Source organism: Leptonotus elevatus, chromosome 14 (assembly GCF_054856555.1).
Source record: "Leptonotus elevatus isolate MCC_2025b chromosome 14, RoL_Lele_1.0, whole genome shotgun sequence".
NCBI lineage: Eukaryota > Metazoa > Chordata > Actinopteri > Syngnathiformes > Syngnathidae > Leptonotus > Leptonotus elevatus.
In genome coordinates, this window is record NC_141252.1 from 8,874,239 (window position 1) to 8,894,585 (window position 20,347).

General features: G+C 41.7%; 1 protein-coding gene across 1 annotated transcript; it reads right to left on the reverse strand.

Annotated features, from left to right (window-relative positions):
* Positions 1 to 1,010: 1,010 nt before the first annotated feature.
* On the reverse strand, positions 1,011 to 16,666 carry pkdccb (protein kinase domain containing, cytoplasmic b). Its single transcript, XM_086094587.1, has 7 exons — positions 16,059 to 16,666; positions 14,421 to 14,534; positions 11,261 to 11,532; positions 9,315 to 9,394; positions 7,062 to 7,169; positions 3,616 to 3,792; positions 1,011 to 3,023 (listed from the first exon to the last, which is right to left on the reverse strand). Exons 1-7 carry the CDS (start codon positions 16,605 to 16,607, stop codon positions 2,932 to 2,934), a joined length of 1,392 nt encoding a protein of 463 aa, XP_085950713.1. The 5' UTR covers positions 16,608 to 16,666; the 3' UTR covers positions 1,011 to 2,931.
* Positions 16,667 to 20,347: the final 3,681 nt, after the last annotated feature.

Sequence of the window (20,347 nt, forward strand, 5' to 3'; positions counted from 1 at the left end):
CAAGTTAGTGTGAACGTAATAAAACAGGAAAAGGGAAATCGCCTACGTATAGTCCACCCTTAGATTATTTCGCTACTTCGGTAATGAAAGACGCAACTCCGGTGACGTTGCTCCATATGAGAACAATATGAAAGCGTGCGTAGTGCAGCCTGCACGCTACGATAGATCATCCATTAAGCCGGCCCCGAAAGGAGAGCCAAAACAAACCAGACGCCAAACATTTTTCTCTCTTTGCTGATGTGGAGGAGGATGAACCGCAACTGTTCATGTCCATAAATCACCTCTTATTACTGGAAGAAATATCCGCATGCGTTTTTTGGGTTGTTTTTTTTTTTGTTTAAAGAAATATTTCACATTTCTCTGAGAACACGAGGCGAAAAACTTCAGATGTGCCCATAAAGACAAATATGGTCAGCGAGCCACACTCAATGAGCAATGAGTCTTGTTCATCTTATTTCCACGTGTTGATCTAGTTTTCTTTTCTTTTTTTTAATCTAATCAAAACACTGCTTATCTTAATGTTAATCTGACTAATCTGATGGCTTTGTCCAGACAACAAGGGGCCAACGTGAGGCTAACGGAACCCTCGGGCTTTCCCATTGACACCACCATAAAAGTGTGATTTGTGGACTGGAGTGGCCTTTTTCACCTCCGTGGTCCCGTTTTGTATTTAATTGTATTTTTTTTTTTTTTAAATCACGTATATGCTACTTATTGATGTGAGTCGAGACTTGTAAAATCCACAGGCCTTGCTTGCCCTTATCTCAACCTCAGGCCCATTCTTGTGCAAAGACTATAACCTTTGCTTTACAGTAAACTCCCTCTCACCATGAGAAAGAGCCAGTAGGTGTGCTCATTTACATGAGTATTAATTAAGGCCCATAATGAGCTCAGCATGACGCAGCATTTCAATGCATTCCTGAAGCATTGTGCAAACTCTGCGGAGCTCCGGAGGCTTTGCGGGCCGAGCCCATTCAAGGTAGGTGCTAATGGAGGAAAAACAGGCTGTATTGTAACACAGAAGTGATTCAAGTACAAATTTATAAAATAAGACTCTGCAGTTACATTTGGTGTCGTATAAAAACAAAACAAAACAGAAGTGACTCATTTTCCATTGAAAATAATGGTTTCACCCACAAGGTGCACTTAAAAGTCTAAAAGCACAATCGTGTAAGAACAATTACATTTGATCATGACATTAAATTAACTCGTTTACAAAAGGATGTAAACAAAACTGGAATGATTTGAAATTATTTTTGTGTAAAGCGGTTCCGAAAATGGATCGATGGATTTAAACGGCAGCTGACAACAGCCCGTTCTTGACATGACATAAAAAAATTATTTCAAAGTAACATTTTCAAAACAGTTTTGTCTGAAAACTGACAAATGTTATATGTAGCGCTTCTGCAACAAACTACGTCCAGCATAGTCACATTACTTTCATTCAGACCATGAAAAGGTGCTTTTGTAAAAAAAATTTCAGACCCCAAAATGCCATTACGGCAAATGTCTGTTTGTTTAGCTAGTCTGACTCGAAGTTTAGTTTAATCGTCTAGTAGCGACAATTAGCCATGGTGTTATTTTCCCTTTAAGGTAAACTGTAGCTATATAATTAAGCTTTAAATTTTTAAGAAAGTCAGGATATTTCCCAGTTTTATTGTAATCGGCTGTTGGCAAGCGCGTCATAATGCTAAGATAGGCCAACTACCACAAATCCTGTCTTTAGCACCTTGCACGAACTATAGTAGTTATTAGACTCAGCTATAATAAGCTCCTTGTGTTAGCTTCAAACGCTACCTTGCGCTAACTAGTTGTTGCCCTAGCTAGCTTAGTTTAATTCGCTAGACTGAGATATAATTAGCGCCTGACTTTAGCCTAATGTGTTACTTTGCTCAAACTAGCTGTTGGTTGTGACATAACGCTAGGTTATGCTAACTAGCTGCTAAATATAGCTTTATTTGCTACAGTATTTAGGTCCTGGCTGTAGTGTAATATGCTAACTAGATGTTGCACTTCATTCTATTCGCTACACAGAGCTAATACAAGCTCCTGGCTGTAGCTTCAAACGCTACCTTGCGCTAACTAGTTGTTGCCCCAACTAGCTTACGATACCTCACTAGACTGAGCTATAATGAGCGCCTGACTTGAGCCTCATATGCTTCTTTGCTCTAACTAGCTGTTGGCTGTGACATAATGCTAGGTGATGCTAACTACCTGCTAAATATAGCTTTATTTGCTACAGTATTTAGGTCCTGGCTAGAACTAGATGTCGCACTTCATTCTATTCGCTACACAGAGCTAACAAGCTCCGGCCTGGCTGTAGCTTCAAATGCTACATGACGCAAACTCGCTGAACAAACAGACTTTTCCCCACACGCAAGTTAAAAGCGGTGTTGTAAAAGGTCTCGTTCAGATCACAGTGCAGCTAAGCCACAGAGCCATGAGAAAACAGTTGGCACCTCAGCGCATCGGCCTGAGCATGTGCTTGAATAAGCGCTTGTTTTCTTTCCTCGTCCTCGGGCTTTTTGGGCTGATGCCGCGGCTCGACTTCTTTCCTCCAAGCTCACCGCAGGGGAGCTGGCTTCACAACAAGCAGAAAATAAAGTCAAGGTAGCAATATAAAAAAAAAAAGAGAGGAGGGGAGAAAAAAAAAGAAGCACAAGGCTCTCTTTCCTTAATTGTATCTGAAGGGAAATCCCTTGAAGTAGCAGTTGGCAGAGGCGGTGAAATGAGTGCAGTAAATGCAAGTCCTAGAAATGTATCACATTTACCCTCGACTTCTCTCCCGCTAAGCTGGGGGCGCCGTTGGGCACCGCGGGACTCGTCTAAATTTAAGCGCAACGTGTTGCTTTTTTGCTTCACATCATCGGGAGTACATGAGCTCCACTACATATTCTCTCTAACATTACAAGTCCCATCCGTGTGTCATATTTATACGGCGGTGCTTTTCTTCACATACACCTCAGAGGTTTCATCGGGCACCATAAGACTGAAGCTGCTCCTGAAAGTGGCCAGCGGGCGACCTGCAGGCATGAGATATAAAAAAAAAAATAACAACAACATGTCAGATATGTCAGTAGAGTACTGTGCAGAAGTCTGAGTCATGTCGTTTTAGCAATGCTATGCTAGGTTGGTAAACAATAGGTGTCAAGGTACTTCCGGGTTGCAGGAAGTGATTGACGCCGCTGACTTGGGACTGAAAACGTGCGCCGACACATATGCCTCAAAAGGTTACGTTTTTGTTTCAATTGCTTAAACATTTTTTTGAATAGAGCATTTTTATCGGGATTCATTTAGCAAAACATTACGGCTAGCTTGTTAGCGAACGTCAGCGCTAGAGTGCTAACCGTGTTATGTTATATATTATTATACTATTTTAGATTTAATTTGCTGGCTGCTGAAATTTAAATTGCGGCCTGTATTCCGTCTCCCTTGCAAGCAAATTGCCTCACGCGCATCATTCAAAAACATTTCCTCAATCACGCTACCTTGTTCAAATGATACAAAAGGCCTACAGGTGGTACAGCATATTTGGCAACTTGAAAACCCATTTCGATGAAGTCCTACTCATTTTTTTGGTTTGGCCAAATCAAGGGCGTGGTAAACTTGACTGACCTGCCCATGTTTTCTGTCCAGTCAGAGTGAAGCTGGTGCACTGCGAGTGCGAGTTGCAGATGTGCGCTGCCTCTCTGGCGCTGTGGACGGACAGCACGCAGCCTTGCTGGCTGTAGGACGGCCAGCAATGGTACTCCGAGTTCCCCGACGTCGTCATGCCCCGCGTCACGTTGTAATCTGAGCACAACAACACGACACGTAAATCTGAGCAACTGTGATGTCATGTTCAGTCGACGGCGAGTGGCAAAATGGCCGCCGCCGCCAGAGATGGATAAAAACAGGCCGATTTTGCTTTTTAATTCATATTCCGCAAATGTAATATCAATCTGAATGCTACATTAAATATTATAAAGAAAATGTTGGGGTTCGACTTCCACTTTAAAGCTTTCATGGTGGCAGTGGTTTGACTCTTGAGCAGATGATTTAAAAATACATTCATTTCAAATAGCAGTTACAGATTAGAAACAGATTGCGTTCGACTGTGGTTCCCTTCTGCGCCGTGCTCAAAAGCAAACTACAATCAAAATAAATGCTTTTTAGTGGCCCCCTTTTCAATCCCTTTACTCAACATATCGTTAGCCTACCGCAAACTTTTGTAATTGCGTCAGGCCCTCTTCCAGAACATCTTGCACTCTCCTCTCCCAGCGTGTTGCGCCACATTGAACGCATCACCCCTCTTCGACCCAAACATTTGCCTTACATTAATCATTCTAATTCTTCCAGTCAGGCGGCCTGTCTTAAATCATCTGCTCCACATTAGCCATGAGAAACACACACACACACACACACAAACACACACACACACAGCCACAAGCCGAGTCTGGGAGTTCATAGAGAGGAGACGCTCTCTTGCAAACTGTTAACCTTCTGAATGGAGGAGGGAAAAAAAAAAAGACCCGAAGATCAGCCTTCTGGGGATGAAGAGAAGGAGAAGAACAAGGAGTTTTCAGAGGATTTTTTCTTTGGGCGGGATCAAAATGAGGCCTGCTGCGGAGGGAAAAGGTGGCCGACCTCAGCTGGTCGGGCACCAGGGACCCGTGGATGAAAGCTCCCTTTGTGCTTCGGCGGGAAACGGTCGAACGTATAGGAGAAGCCGTCTTCGCTTTAAATGTCGCATTAGCCTCAGATGCGGATCTCATCTGTGCAGAATGTTCTTTACATCTGCCGGCCGTTTCAAAATAAGACTTATTACCTGTTGACACGCCGTCTCTCTCGCACACATTCATTATTGCATTGACATCATCCAGGCCTCTTTTTTTTTTAAAAGCGAAAAGCAATGTATTGCTTGGCTATAACAAGCAAATGTGCTGTTGATTCAGTTTCAACTAGTTTGCAGTCTAAAATATGAATCACATACTGATAATTGGACAAATACTGAGCATTTTTACTCAATTCTAATCAAATAATAAGAATAGCTCAGATTTTTACAGCCACAAGAATTTCGCTTATATGCATCCGTGTTTGCCTAAAAATGTTGCATTTCAAACTTGTGCCGTTTCAAACAATAACAATTGATTTCAAAGCATTTTTTGTGGATTGTGAATTTGCCTTAATTTGAGTTAGTATGTTGTTTAAAAATATTCAAATTAACATTGTTTAAGTTAAAGTTGTATTGCTGGGCAATATCTGGTCTTCACTTATATTTTTAAGTAATTATTTGTTGGACTACTTTTTACTTTTCATTGAATCATCAGTCCAGCTTAAAAATGTCTTGACAATAATATGTCATATGTGACCTCACTCGTCTAAACATGACATTCTGATTAATATTACATTTGTGGAATATGAGTTAGGCAGCAAAATCCAGCCATTTTTATCCATCTCAGGGAGCGGCCATTTTGCCACTTGCTGTCGACTGAAGATGACATCACAAGTTGCTCAGGGCTCTAGCAACGACCAATCAGAGCTCATCTGTTTTCTGAAGCTGCCCCTGTGATTGGATGTTACCTGAGACCTGAGCAACTGCAAAATGGCCACCATCTGGTAATGATAAAAACTGCTGGATTTTGCTGCTTAACTCATATTCCACTCATGTAATATTAACCAGAATGCCATATTTAGACTAGTGGGGCAGCGTAGACCATATAATTGTCAAAACAAATGATGGGGGGGGGGGGGGGCACAAGTTTTCATCGGTGCCACTGGGGGGCTAAAATAGGACTTCAGAAACAGATATGGCAAAAATGTAATTTTAAATATGCACATGCATGTAAAATACGTGCTCTTAATACATTTAATTTTACATTGCATAATACATTTCTCAGTACGTGTGTACTATTCAGGTTTGAACCAAAGTAACCACAGCGCACCCCTTAAAGCGAAATTTGATCCCTCACCCACCAATTCACAAATAAAGAAATTAATAATAATGGAAACGGATATAAAGACACATTTTAGAGTTTTCAATAAACCTAATATGTAAGTTTTTTGTTTTTTTTAAATGCAGGCAAAAGGTGGAGTAACCAGGGATTGGAACACAGAAGTTTCCCTCTTATTGTACTCATTGCAAAAAACAAAAACAAAAAAAACAGTATTGATCAAAAGAAGAAAAAAAGTCTTGGATTTTTCAGGTTTCTGGAGTTGACACAAGACAGCATTAGTGTTAAGTGAAAGTGGCCAACTGGACGTCATGTGACTGCTTGCGACCTTCTCACCTTACTCATGGAAACAACCTGCTCACTCCGCTTTCCCACAGCTTACCCTGTTATTCGAAAAACCCCAACTGAGCCCGCATATTAAGTCTCTCCAGACGACCCTGGTGCAAAAACCTCCCACACAAAAATGTGAAACAATATACACATTTTTTTGAGGCTCTCTTATCGCGCTCCCAATCAGCCGTGCGGAGGCTTGACTTGTAGCACCTCCTTGCGAAGCTAAAACATTCCCTGCTGGTGTTAGCTTCGGCGCCCGTGGCCTCTTTCCCCTCAATCTGCGATTAAATTCACAAAGAGCTGCTATATAAACAGTCCGGCATCTGGGGGGGGGGGGGGGGGGATGGAAAAAATCTCACCACAGGAACGTAGCCAGTCTTTCTGTTATTAATATTTCATAGACTGCAAGGAAAGGAGGGCTGGCAGTGGAGTTAAGTGTTTACAGTGAGCGGATACAACAAAAAAAGCGGCTTTATATGGTGAAATAAGGAAGGAGGTAAACTCGAGTGCTTCTTATTTATTTAAAAAAGTGGCCCCAACTTTTCCGTGTATCCCAAATCCAGACGGACTTTCTGAGCCGGAGACACGCGGGATTAATCTCACTCTGTTGGTTTTGTCCTCTCATTCCAGCCGCCTAATAACCTGTCAAAACAACCCAAGCGAGCGAGAGACCACCGGACCCCTCCGAAACAAAAATGAAAACAGAGGCGCAGACTGTGCCGCCTTTTCAAATAAGGCCCGGCATTGTGTCCGCCAAAAGGCGGGTCAGTGTAGCGTGTAAGACGCGGGCTTTACCTCGGAGTGTGGATGGAGGCAGCTTGTCCAGGTGCAGGCCAGACTGGTAGAGGTGCAGGATGTGCTCGAAAGCATCCAGCGTCTCGTTGATGCCGGATTTCAGCTCACCTGCAAAAGGACAATATATACGTTCAGCGCATGGCGGGTAGAAAGTAATCAGACCTTCCATGCATAGTATTTGGACACAGGGAGGAAAAGTATGGACTTCCTCTGTGTGAGTTGGAGTGTGTCCGGAGGAATGTTTGTCCATTCATCCAGAAGAACATTTGTGAGGTGAAAGTTCACCGGTGAAGGGGTGGGGCTGACATTTGGAAGCGGAAAGTGCGGGATTGTCAAAAATGTCTGGGCGAGATGAAGGGGTTGAACCGATTAGTTGACTATTACTCCAAAGTCGATTCATTGCTAATCATGTGTTTTGGGACATTTCACAGAAGACTTTTGACTCGTCCCATTGCTAGCAAATGTTCTAAAATGGTCGACGGAGCAACAAAATGTCCGTCTAACAAGGCGACGCAGCCTTCGTCCATTTTCACATATCCAAAAGAACAAAGAGAATATAAACTGGTTGTGGATGAAAATAGCAATTAGCCTTGCTAGCCTTAGCACTAGTCTTAAAATGTTTATACCATGGGACTGGCGGCAAACAATGAGGGCAGTGAGGCAAAGTGGAGCTTCCATTTTTGTTGCCAAAATTATGTTCAATTATGTGCAGGCATAAACTGTGTGATAGGGAATATATGGCTGTCTCCGCTGAATATTTTCAGAATCGATTATTCTGTCGACTATCCCAAAAAGTGTAAGCTTTTAGACTGGCCAAGTCAATCAATGGACCGTAACCCAATAGAGCATGCATTTTGTATTCTGAAAGAAGAAAGCCCCGGAAACAAAAAGAAAAAAAAAAAAGAACTGAAAGAGGCTGCAGTAAAGGCCTGGAAAAGCATTTCAAATACAAGACCAGAGAATACAAGTCTGGTCAAGTCAAATGGTCCCTTGGCTTGATGCAGTTATTGCAAATAAGGGGTTTTGCCACCAAATATTAACTCAATCACTCCCAGACATTTTCACTGAAGCAACCCCCTTCGCTCGCGGCTGTTTTACTGGATTTTGACTGAGGCCCACAGAATATTGTGTTCTATTGCTATAAAAACATGGAACCTATCTCTTCTTTCATCAGGAAAAAAAAAAAGTATATTTGTGTCTGTTTCCATTTTTGCAGTTTCTTCATTATTCACAAATCTGTTTAAAACACTGGGGGGAAACAGCTTTGTTGCAACATGGCCCTTGCTGATCTCTTATACTCTGCTGCCACCCGCTGGGCGTTTTTGTAAAAACTACCAGTTTAGAGGCTGCATCGAAGCTTTCTGTCTGCTCTAGCATAAAAAAATAATAATAATTAAAAAACAAAAAAAAGTTTTGGGTAGCAAATGAGTGAAATGTTTTTTCCAGCACTTTTGCTCACTTGAAAAGCGAGTGGCTTCAAACTAACGCTGCTTTGTCCTGAGTCGTTTACCACATTGAGATGTAAATACCATAAATGAAAAACCATAATTCGGAACTTTTGTCTCATCCATCTTTTGATCCGTTCCAATACTTTTGAAGGGGACTGTGTGTAGCACTTGAAATAGGCAGTTAAAAATTGGACATCAGCAATTAGAATCAGAAATTTGGACCTGCAGTTAAAATCCAACTTAATCCAAGCTACCCTCCTTCAACGTCCGGAAAGAGTTTGGTGCACTCCCACTCCCTTGCACGCACCCTGCAAACAACCCCCCCCCTCCCCCTCCCCCCGTTTATAGCCAATGAAGGCATTATGTTTAATCATGCGAACATGATCAAAACACATGACAAAGCAATCAAAAAACACAACTCAGCCAAGTTGTTTTCAGCCCATTTTGCACGGTTGCCGGAAATGATCTCCCTCAAGATCAGCAAGCTTTTGGAAAGTGGAGGCGGACATGCTAACAATTAGCCAACAGAGCTGTTTGCGAACACACAAAAATGGGAACTTGATCCAAATAACTATGAATCCCAAAGTATTCCCCAGTAGGATAGAACAAATTGAATTGAAAGGTGTGCCTTCATATTTTTCATTTACTCCTCACAACCTGTATTCATTATCTTTGAGGCGTATTAAATGAAGCGCTTAAAGCCGAGGCCTGTCATGACAAGACCACAAGGACACAATGATTTACTCCCTGTGCGATCTTGTGAAGTTATAGCGACGTCGTGTTAAGGCGGCGCCCTCTTGCTCACCTGTGACGTTCATGATGCGCTCCACCAGGTGCGTGAGGCCAGGCGGTGCCTGGTGAGGCAGCAGGTAGGTGAAAAAGTACCTGTGAAGAAGAAAAAAAAAAAAAAAAAAAAGAACGAAAGAGAACATCCGTCACGGAACATGACTTGAAACCATAAAGCTGTCAAGCATCTGAAGGGATGATCAAACGCGACAGGACTCGCTTTTCGCCGCTTTCATGAATCACGCCTGGAAGCCGCAAATTTGCAGCTCCTGTATGCCTTGACTGGCAACATTATGTCAACACGCCGCTCATGCTTCGTGATTGGGTACAAACGGAGTATTCTGGCATTCAAAACGTTTGTGTTTAATCAGAAAGAAAAAAAAAAGCAAATGCCGCTTAGGTTTTTTGTGTGTGTGCTAACATGAGCTAATTTAGCCTCTTCCCCCCCGCCAAGATATGAGAATATGTTGTTTTAATGGAATAAGAAGAGCCTGAGTAAATAAGCTACACTAGCAGTAGTTTTAATCTTATTTATGACTAACATTTAGAATTCCCATTTGTCAATCTCTGGTGTTTTAGATATTTTAGCATTAAGCTAGCAAACGGTTAGATGAAATTATATGGTTTGGTTAAACATCTTGTGATTAAATAATGTCTTGTTTTGTGTCCCTTTTACAGTAAACTTGAACTAGGAGTGACAAACAGCTTGAAGCAAGCACACTCCACCTCTTATTTGGCGCCAAGACAACATTTTTTAAGGAGTGTTATAATTAGCTTAAGTGTGTTTTAACTTTAAATGTGTTGAAAGCATGTGGGAGGGGTAACAATTTAATAATTGTCTTTTGTAAAGTCTCTGAATCAGAAATGTTCACCTATTTTGGGTGAGTTTGGAAGAAAACAGTGTATACTTGACAATAAATACTTTTTTTTCTCCATTTTACTTTTGTATTCAAGTACGTCAGGGCCGGTATCTAAACTTATGTAAAAACGTTGAATCTTTCACCATTTTTTTTTTTTTAAACAAGTATCTCATCTATCTTCCTACTTAAAGGGATACTTGACTCATTGAGCCATTTTCAGCAGTAATAAGAGAATATTTTGTCTATTATTAATGTGATACAGTAACTTCATCATTTTTCATGAACAACTAATATCTTTAAAAACTCATTTTGCCACTTGCTGTTGACTGAAGATGACATCACCAGGGCTGAGGAAATAGGTTACAAGTTACAACCAATCACGGCTCACCTGTTTTCTGTTTGGTCAGCAAACTGAGCCATGATTGGTCGTTACCCGTTTCCTCAGCACAGGTGATGCCATCTTCAGTCGACAGCAAGTGGCAAAATTAGTCTTTAACTCATTTTCTCCCAAAAACGTATAAATACGTTCTAGTTTAAATGTTTTAAGTGTCCCAAAGATGTATTTGTATGTTTTTATGCTAGAGAGCAGAAGGCTTTGATGCAGCCTCTCAACTGCAAAAAACGGTAGAAGAAATGGTAGTTATTACACAAACGGCCAGCAGGTGGCAGCAGAGCAAAAGAGATCAACCAGGACCATGTTGAAAAAAGCTCTCTTTTTTTCTCAATATTTTTTTAAAAAAAAAAAAAAAAGCTCTTTTACTCACATTTCTAAATAGATTTGGGAATAATGATGAAATGTATATTCTAATGCTAATTGCTGAAAAACAGAAACATATACAAATATAGTTTTTCCCCTGATGAAAGTAGAGACTCTAATCTTTCTTTTGGTAGGTTCCATGTTTTTATAGCAATAGAACACAATATTCTGTGGGCCTTTCAAAAATCCAGTAAAACAGCCGGGAGTGAAGAGGGTTAAAGGTACTAATTGTACATGAAAAATAATGACGTTAACAAATTCAACTTTTTACTGCTGAAAATGGCTCAACGGGACAAGTAAAGGGATACTTGTCTCTTAAGTGCCGAATGTGAAGACTCCCCCGCTTACCTATAAGCATTGTAAATGTTCATCTTCTCATTGAGTCCCTCACACACTCCACTGGCCGAACAGGTCAGGGTGAAATTTCGGTGCGGAAACTGCAGGGAGCAGTCGGCGTGGCGGCCGCAGGGCGTGTCGGCCGCGCTGGCGTCGTCCAGGTCGGTGAGCTTGAGCTCGCCCGACACCATGACGAACTGGCGGGGCTGGAAGTCCAGCAGAGCCACCGATCCCAATGGGGAGCGCGACAGGAAGTGGAGGAGGCGAACCAGGTCCAGACACACCTGGAGGGACGCAAGACAAAAGCCTTCTCGTTATCTGCTCCGCTGTTTGTTTAGCTGCAGAGAGGTAATCCTGTTAAGATAGTCTAATGGGATTGTAATGACATGATTCGTCAGACAGTTGTTTATTGACAATAAAAGGCAATTTACTGTATCTACTTTCTCACGCCTTTATAAATCCCACCCTTGTCTTTTTTCTCCATTTTACAATATTTCATGAATCGCTTTGGCATGACAACCCCTTGCTAGTATTTACCCTGACGCGCGTAGAAAATATCCGCAATTGCCTATAGATGCCAGAAGACGATAGCAAAGGTTGTCAAAATGAAATTCCTCAACTCACTTCAACAAACGTTCTTGGCCCGAGATGCCACCAGATGGCGCAAAAAAAGCGGCGAAGAGAGAATTTTTTCAGCAAATAACAGAGGACAGTTTCCCCATAAAATCGAAAAGGCAAATTTGTTACCCTATTTTTAGAATCAGATTTATTGGGCCGAGTATGTAAAAGCACACAAGGAATTTGTCTTCACAGTCACAGCCCTTTCGAGAAACACGAAAAATTGCAATGGTCATCGAGAGAGAGATAGAATGGGAAGTGCGGCGGTTCGCTATTTAGCGCCCCAAGTTTTTTAGATGGAAATATGGAGGAGGAGGGAATTTTGTGGGGTTAATAAAGTTGTTTGGGCTGAAAAAATTTTCATAATAATACATTTTTGGTTTTAGCTCTCAAATGGGATACAACAGATATAAATTATTTCAAACAATTATTCCTATTAAAAAAAAATAATAATAATAATCTAAAAAAAATCTATATTCATCTAATTCAGGGGTGGCCAAGTTCGGTCCTCGAGAACCACTATTCAGCCTGTTTTCCATGTCTCCCTCCTTCAGCGCAGCTGAATCTAATGATCAGCTTATCAGCAAGCTTTGCAGAAGCCTGGTTACGATTCTGATCATGAATCAGGTGCGTTAGTGGAGAGAAACATGGAAAACAGGCTGGATAGCAGATCTTGAGAACCCAACTTGGCCACCCCTGATTTAGATGAATATACAATTTGAAAGACAGTCCAAAAGTCCTTCAGGGTTTTTAAATTCCTTGAAGATTTATATGCTAGATCTTTCATGTAAATACAACCCAAATCAATCACCATTTGCTCTTGTGAGCCGGCCGAGCTAAACTCAAGCTTGTAATAAAGTTTCATTATCTTCAGTATGTTTCCTCAAGGCTCAAAAACAAAAACAGGAAAGGCTGCAAACACCAAAATGAAGGCATCAGCTGCACACTGACAGACCATGAAATGACTGCGTGCGTGTGCGTGCAACTGTGTGTGTGTGTGCGCGCGCGTGAGACAGTACAAGTATACTCCAGCTCGTGTTGGATACTGTAAAGCTCCGAGTTGGACGTCACTGGCACAGTAAAAACGGCAGTGGGTGAAACCGGACACCGCTGGATTACTGCAGCCCTCACACATGTAGATGACACTGAGCAGGCCACGCAGCACCAGAGAGGCTTTCCTAATGCCTGTTTAGCTGAGGAAATGGACCGTACGCTCACCGACAACAAACTTGAAAAAATAACATTTTAAAATGAAGTCTGAACAGTTTTGCATAAAACAATCCCATTTGACAAGGATCTGTAAAAATCATGGCAAGTATCGGAACGAGCATGCCAGCACAGTAGTTGTCACTTTTATCTGGAAAAAAAAGAAATTATTGGGGGAGGCTCAATGTTGAGACTCCATATTTATGTTTCCAGACTATTTAAGAGTGTGACTGTGCAAGAAACACATTTCAGACTACATTCAAACCACAGCAGCCCTGTAAAAATGGATGTTTCCGTTCCAGTGACGTACAGCGGCGTGGTCAACATGAAAATGCGGTAATAATTCAAGTGAGCTAGGCTAATACTTGGTGACGTCAACACTGCCGTTCCTGACAAAAACTTTTGAATACAAATATATTTGATGCGTTTAAATACAGTAATGGAGTATTTAATAGTAATGTACAGATATGCACACTATAAAAAAAAAACATTGTAAGGACAACAAAAGCAAAGATTCTGTTACGTACAGCTAGCTTGCTAGATAGCTACGCCTACAGCGCAAAAATGCTTCATCCCTTCCGATAGTCCATTGGCATGGCCGCTTTAGAGCGCCTCAAATGTCAGTCTTGAGTGTGTGCACGTCACCCGGAGAAAGGTCGAAGAGGAAAAACCAGAGGTGGCAAATCCAGGTCCAGAAAGTAAAAACCCTGCCACACTTTGGCTTTAGCCCCTTGTGCTAACTAGCTAGCTCCCTCGCAGGTGAATGAGCACCCGGGGAGCTAGCCAGGGAGCTCGCTAGCTAGCACAAGGGGCTAAAGCCAAAGTGTGGCAGGGGTTTTTACTTTCTGGACTTGGATTTGCCACCTCTGAATATAACAGCCAGCGTGTGGACTGGCATGGCCTCTTTCGAGCGCCCCGTTGTTGCCCATAAGTCCTGTTTTGACACTCTTTTTCTATGGCGAGTCAAATTTAGAAGACATTTACTTTCACTTCACATGAACAAAATCAATACGCGTGCTCTTTCGCACACTCCACATTTGGATTCAGCCTCTGTCGACTCCCACTGTGAGCATACCTGCAATGGGGGTTGAGCTAAAGCTGTGTGTGCGCGCCCGCGTGTGTGTGTGTGTGTGTTGGGATGACATTCCTAGCCTGCAGTGGATTAACTCCCGGTCTCATCTCCAGTCCGAGCTCGGACTGATCAAATACACCGAGGGACAGATGTCAGCACTCCTAAAGTTTCACCCGTCATGCGGAGGGCTGCGCATGCGTTCTTGCTAATACGGGCAGCGAGAGGCGCTCGGCCAACTGGACTGCGGTTAAGCAACAAAGTACGTGAAGGGCTTACCCTGAAGCGGTCCTCCCAGGGGCTCTGGAGCAGCTGGAGCATCTGCAGAGGGTTCCCCTGCTCCAGGATGACGGTCACTCGGCCTCCCGCGTCTCCGGCGCAGTGACCGCGCAACTGTTGAAAGCACATTCAAACGTCACGAGGATGATGCAGCTTTTTTGTCATATTTGCGAAACTGGGGGGGGTTAAAGTGCGGCGGGAATGAGCGGATGGTGAGAGAGCACAGAGGCACATTGTTGACTTCACCCTAAAGGCCAGGAGGGGGTCAATGGATTGAATTGAATTAGATGGGAAGGGCCTGCACAGCAACTGGGATTGTCAGCTGGCAGGCTGAATGGGAGACAAAAGGAAGATGGGGACGGATCATTTTTGGGGTTCATTTGTCGACAATTTGTCAAGACGCCAAACTCACACGTCAAAATTTGAAGTCAAATGGTCTCGCATGATTTGAAAAAAAAAGAAGGTTAAATTTACACATGAAAAAACTCACCCATGTAATTAAATCAGGTTTTTCCTCATTTCTCTGTGCTTTCTGGGTCATTTAAAATTAGCATGTTGCTTTTCATTCATTGAATCGTGATCAAATCTGCCCTACCTTATTGTTTTCCACAATTGTGTTATAAATTAACTTTGAACTTCCAATATTTAAAGCACTTTGTAGCCATTGCGTATGATCAGTGCTACAAAAATACATTGCACTTGTTTATAGAGTTGCCTATAAACACATTTATGAATAGTTTGTGAGCCTTTTAAAAAGGGAAAGAGTCTAATTCCGTGTGTGTTTGACAACTTTTTCGTTGTTCACGTTGCTCTCTTTTGCGTTGGCATTCGGTACCTTTCTCTTTTAAATAAGCTTAATGAGCGGCTTAATGAAAGATCTTTATTCATACAAGGTGTGTTTTTGGATAACTTTGTGTCATGTAGTGGAGGTTTGGATTCAAAAGCCTTATGCATCCGTAAAAAAACAACAAAAAAACGAAAAAAGATTTCATGCATACCCCACCCATTTAAAAAACAAAAACAAAAAAAGCACTTTGCATTAAGAAAAGTGCACTATAAATGTTTTATTTAAAAGAGTGCCATAACAGATTTCTTTCCGATTCACTTTTTAATGCTCAAGGTTTTCAATCAAATTATTTAATTTCATATTCTCATCTGAAGAACTTTGCGGCCTTTGAAAAGCACTTTAAAAAATATTGATCTACTTAATGTTTTTTTAAATTTACATAATCGTAATAATTTTTTTGTTGCAAGATCTGTATTTTTTTTTAGGCCAACTTAAAAGTTTGTCTGTATCAATATATGTCATTTAATGGTAAAGGTCATCTTCGAGTCAGATCTTCTCTGTGCAACTTTCCTTTAAAGCACTTACAGCTGAAAATGACTGACGATACACTTGATTGCGTAACTTTGGAGAATTTTAAAGTAATTTCGTTTGTTGTTGTTTTTAAATTAAGTCCTTGGGCCACACAGCCTGAGAGAGTATTTATTCCGACCAGCCATGCAAATATAAAAAGACATATGTTGACAATAAAGTCTTTTTGCCTTGTATGTTTTCACGAATGTAGCCAGGGGGGGATTAACAATAATAATAATAATAATAATAATGATGATAATAATAATAATAAAAAGGTGCACCTTGATGATGTTGGGATGCCGCAACCTGTGCAGGAGGACAACTTCCTTGCTGAGCTTGTAGGAGACCAGCTGACGGCATCCGTGGGTGTCCTTGAAGCCCTCCACGCACTTTCCCATGTCGATACCGTTCTCGTTGACCATCTTGAGGGCCACCGGCTCTCCTCCGGCCAGCGTCACCTTCACCACCAGCTTGGTGTACCCGGAGCCGAGCACCTCCAGCGGCTGCATGTCCCGCAGAGCCCCGCAACCCAACGGACTCCCGGCGGCGGCGGCGGAGGAGCCACGCGTGAGCTCGCCCCACAGATTCGAATCCCAGGTGGAGGGAAGCTCCTTGTCGCGTCCGGGGGAAAGCAAGGGGAGGATTTCTTGGCGTCTTTGCGAGAGTTGGTGGCTCAATTCCGCGCGGAGAGAGGCTAGCTCTTCATCCAGATCTTCGTGGCCGCTTCCGAGGTGGCGCACGCTGCCGAGGAGCAAACACACCAGGAAGGACAGCACCGCCACGGACAGCACGGCGGCCGCGCGTAACGACTTGCCCACGGCGGCCGGCATGTTGCACGGCCAGTACAATGAGGAGGACTGGCGGTGACGAGGGGGCGCAAAGGTGAAGTAATCAGGCTCCTTCCACCTCCTCCTCCTCCTCCTCCTCGTGGAAACTCCCACTGGAGGTGTGTCCTTGTCGCGCGTAACTTTACACCCGGCCCGGTCAAGCCAGCAGGAGTTCTCGTCAGCACCAGCTCTCGTCAACGTCAGCATGTTTTCAATGCAAACGCTGTACAATACATACTACACAAGTTTTGATGATGAAACGGATGACCGGCGCAGCTACGATAAAGTAAAACTTCACTCTAAAAAGAGAATTGTTGAACCAACTCATGACTACAAATTGAATTGTTGAGCAAAAAAAAAAGTTTTTTTAAATCACTTCACGTGGTAACAGGATTGAATTAAATTTGTCCAAAGTGAACTAATAATTACTTAAACTTAATATTTTCATCTGAATTAAGATCATCCAAAGTGACTCATATCCAAAGTATTAAATCTACTAAACTCATAATTACTTAATCTAAATATATTCACTTTGGACTAACTTGATTCAATCATGTGTTACCAATTGAAGTGTTTTTTTTCCCAAGTTGGTCAACAATTCAATTTGTAATCACAATTGTCTTTTTAGAGTGTAGTTGTTTTTGACAGAGGATAAAAAAATATAGGCCCGCATGCTCTGTCTCGATTTGTTGAAACAGTTGGATTAAAAATGACCCATTTTTTTGCCCAAAAGCCAATAAAAAAATTGGTTAAAATTGAGCCAAGTAACGGTCGGTCCCCTTTTGACCCATAAGCTAATTGGGTTATTTTTGAACCAATGTATTTCGAATGTATACTGTTTGTGTTCAAATCAAGGTATAGTTCATGACAATTAATGAAATAACTAATAATGATAATGAAATAAAAATCAAGTGCTCTTAAAAAAACTATCGTACAGAAGAAGGAAAGTCAAACAGTCATTTGAGAATTATATTTTACTTTATTACACAATGCTTAGTAACTTTTTTGGTTCTCATGCACTTGACAAATACTCCATTTATTGTTTTGTTTTTAAACAAATGGTAAAACTAATAAAAACTCAACTAAAAAGAAGCATTTTTGAAAAAATTAAAACTAACAAAAATTAACAAATGTGCTCCAATAACAAATTAAAACTAACTTGGTTTTAAAAAACAAAAAACAAATCAAAAATATAATGAATAATCCCAAAGTATTCTAACCCTGGTTCAATAATAAGTTGTTTACATATTCATACGGCTATATTGATTGCTAGTTTCACTATATAGCCGGTCAATTACGTACCCATTGTGTGTTAGCATTGAACTAGCGGACGTTTGTCAAAAGTTTGGTTAAATACACAGTTTGTAGTTCTCTTTTTTTTATTTTATGTATACTTTTACAGTTAACTTCTAATGGGAGTGGCAATCAATCAAGCACTTGGCCACTTTCTTGAAAAATGTGTTCACTATCTTTCAGAAAGCTACAGTTGAGAAGTTCACTGCCACCACCATTAAGTGTTATTAAGTCAATTCTTGGCTCAAAATCTGAGACCGAATGCAAGAAATATTGCAGGACTCTTGAAAAGGTAAATGCTCGGTTGGTTTGCCACCCCTGATTTCTATCTGGAGTTGAGGATGGACTTTTTTTGTGCTCACTTCCTAATGTGGTCATCAGGAGGAGACAAATCCCCCCCTAACCCTCACAAAACACTCACTATACATATCTTTAGGTTACACGTTCAGGAGTTGTAGCAAAACCAGGTCCAGGTCCAGGTCCAGGTCCAGGTCCCCCCCCGTTTCTCACGCGGTCAGCTGGGATAGGCGCCAGCTCGTCCACAACCCTAATGAGGACAATAAACATTCAAAATAAACCAATTTAGATAAATTATATTTACCAGTATCTTTCTGTGTATGTAGTTCTTTTTGAAAGCTTTTTGGTATTTTGTGACGCCAAAGTATTTTTTTTTTTTAAGCAAAGTTATGTTGATATTATTGAATGTACATTTGTCTGCCTGTTTCGGGGCAAATGGACTACAATATTTTTATTTTCTAAAAATAACCCACAAATTTTTTTTCCCCAACATTAGACCATTTTGCTATGTTTCTGCTGAGTAGCTAGGAGATATCATGGTCCGCTGTCTGAGTAGAAACGACAAAATGACCACAATGGGTTCTTTCACAGCCTGATTGCAAATAATCTAATTTATTAGCGGATGTTTTTCTTCCATTTGTTCGTGTTAGTTTAGGAGATTTCCAGACTTGTCACATGCAAATCGCTGTGATAAAGATTGTATATAGTGATGCGTTTACCCAATCAAACTGACTTCCCTTCCTTCAAGCCGTCTCATTCACGAGTCAGTTCCTCATTGTGATTCAGTGAAGCACTAATAGATAGAAATTAGGTCACATTACTGAGATAAAAAAAAAGAAAAGAAAAAAGCCCTCCTCCCTTGTTATGGTTCTCGTTTAAAACCTCTAAACCGACTTTGATCTCGCCTTTTACTGGTCCATGTCTTTTCAAGTGGCCTGGGTGAGACAGCCAGGGTTCGGTGCCATGATTCCTATTAGCACAGCCAGACCAGCATCCATCCTGCCAGCCGGCTCATTAGTGGCCACTTGTGTGTCACTTCTCTTTTTAAGCCAGCACAGCTGAAAAACACATTTTATTATCTTGATATGCAAGCGCGCGCATTCCTTTTAACAATCTTATATTTTCTTTGGGAATTGGAGTTGTATACTTTGCTACGCATGAGACTGTCTATTCATATTTGTCATCTAACGTCAATAGAAATGGGTTCGAGTTGAACACAACAAATATTGAGGTAATGACAAATTGTACAAATGTATGTGGAGGGAATAATAATAAGCTGCTAGAGAGGTCGCCACTCTTCATACTCTTCACTAATCATTTCAAGTTCTACAAAGGATAGCAAAAGAGCTCAGGACCGAGAACTGGTGTAAGACAAACTAGTTTGTCGTCCTGTACTCAACGCTGAAGTCATATGAAATACATAAGCGGAGCTTAATCTGTCTGCCTGCACCTCAATCAAATCTACCAAAATCGTGCTACACCACCTGCGCCACAACTAAGACCTGGTTTCACCAGGTCTCAAGTCTAGTCAAATTGGAAGGTATGCCGGGGGAGGGGGGGGGGCATGTAATAGAAAATGCCCTCAGTTTACTAGAACGTTCGGCGAGATGCAACACGATCTGACGTGATTTCGAATCATTCTAAACTAGACATACCCTGGCACGAAAATGAAGCTACGCCAAATTTTATGCCAAGCGCACGTCCGCCTGTTGACGAAAACCGGGCTCTATATATGTCAAACGCGAGGCCTGGGGGGGCAGATCAAGCCGAAAATATCAGTTTTCAGACGCACTAAAGCACATGTGTCAAGATCCGGTCCTAGAGGGCCTACTCCAACACACCTGATTCAGTGATCAGGATAATTATCAGGCTCCTGCAGAGCTTGCTGATGAGCTTAAATATGAGTCAGCTGTGCTGAACGTGTGAAACCAACATGCAGGACTCAGGCCCTCGAGGACCGGACTTTGACACCACTGCACTAAAGCATGGTGTGTCTACTTCCTTTTTACTGAAAAATAGATTTATTGTTTACATTTTGGCAGAAAATCAGACCAAAAAAATTGCAAATTTTTTCCCACTTCTTACAGATTATACATTTTATAAATCCAGTGTTGACACGTGTGCAGGTGTACCTAATGTGGTGGCCATATATC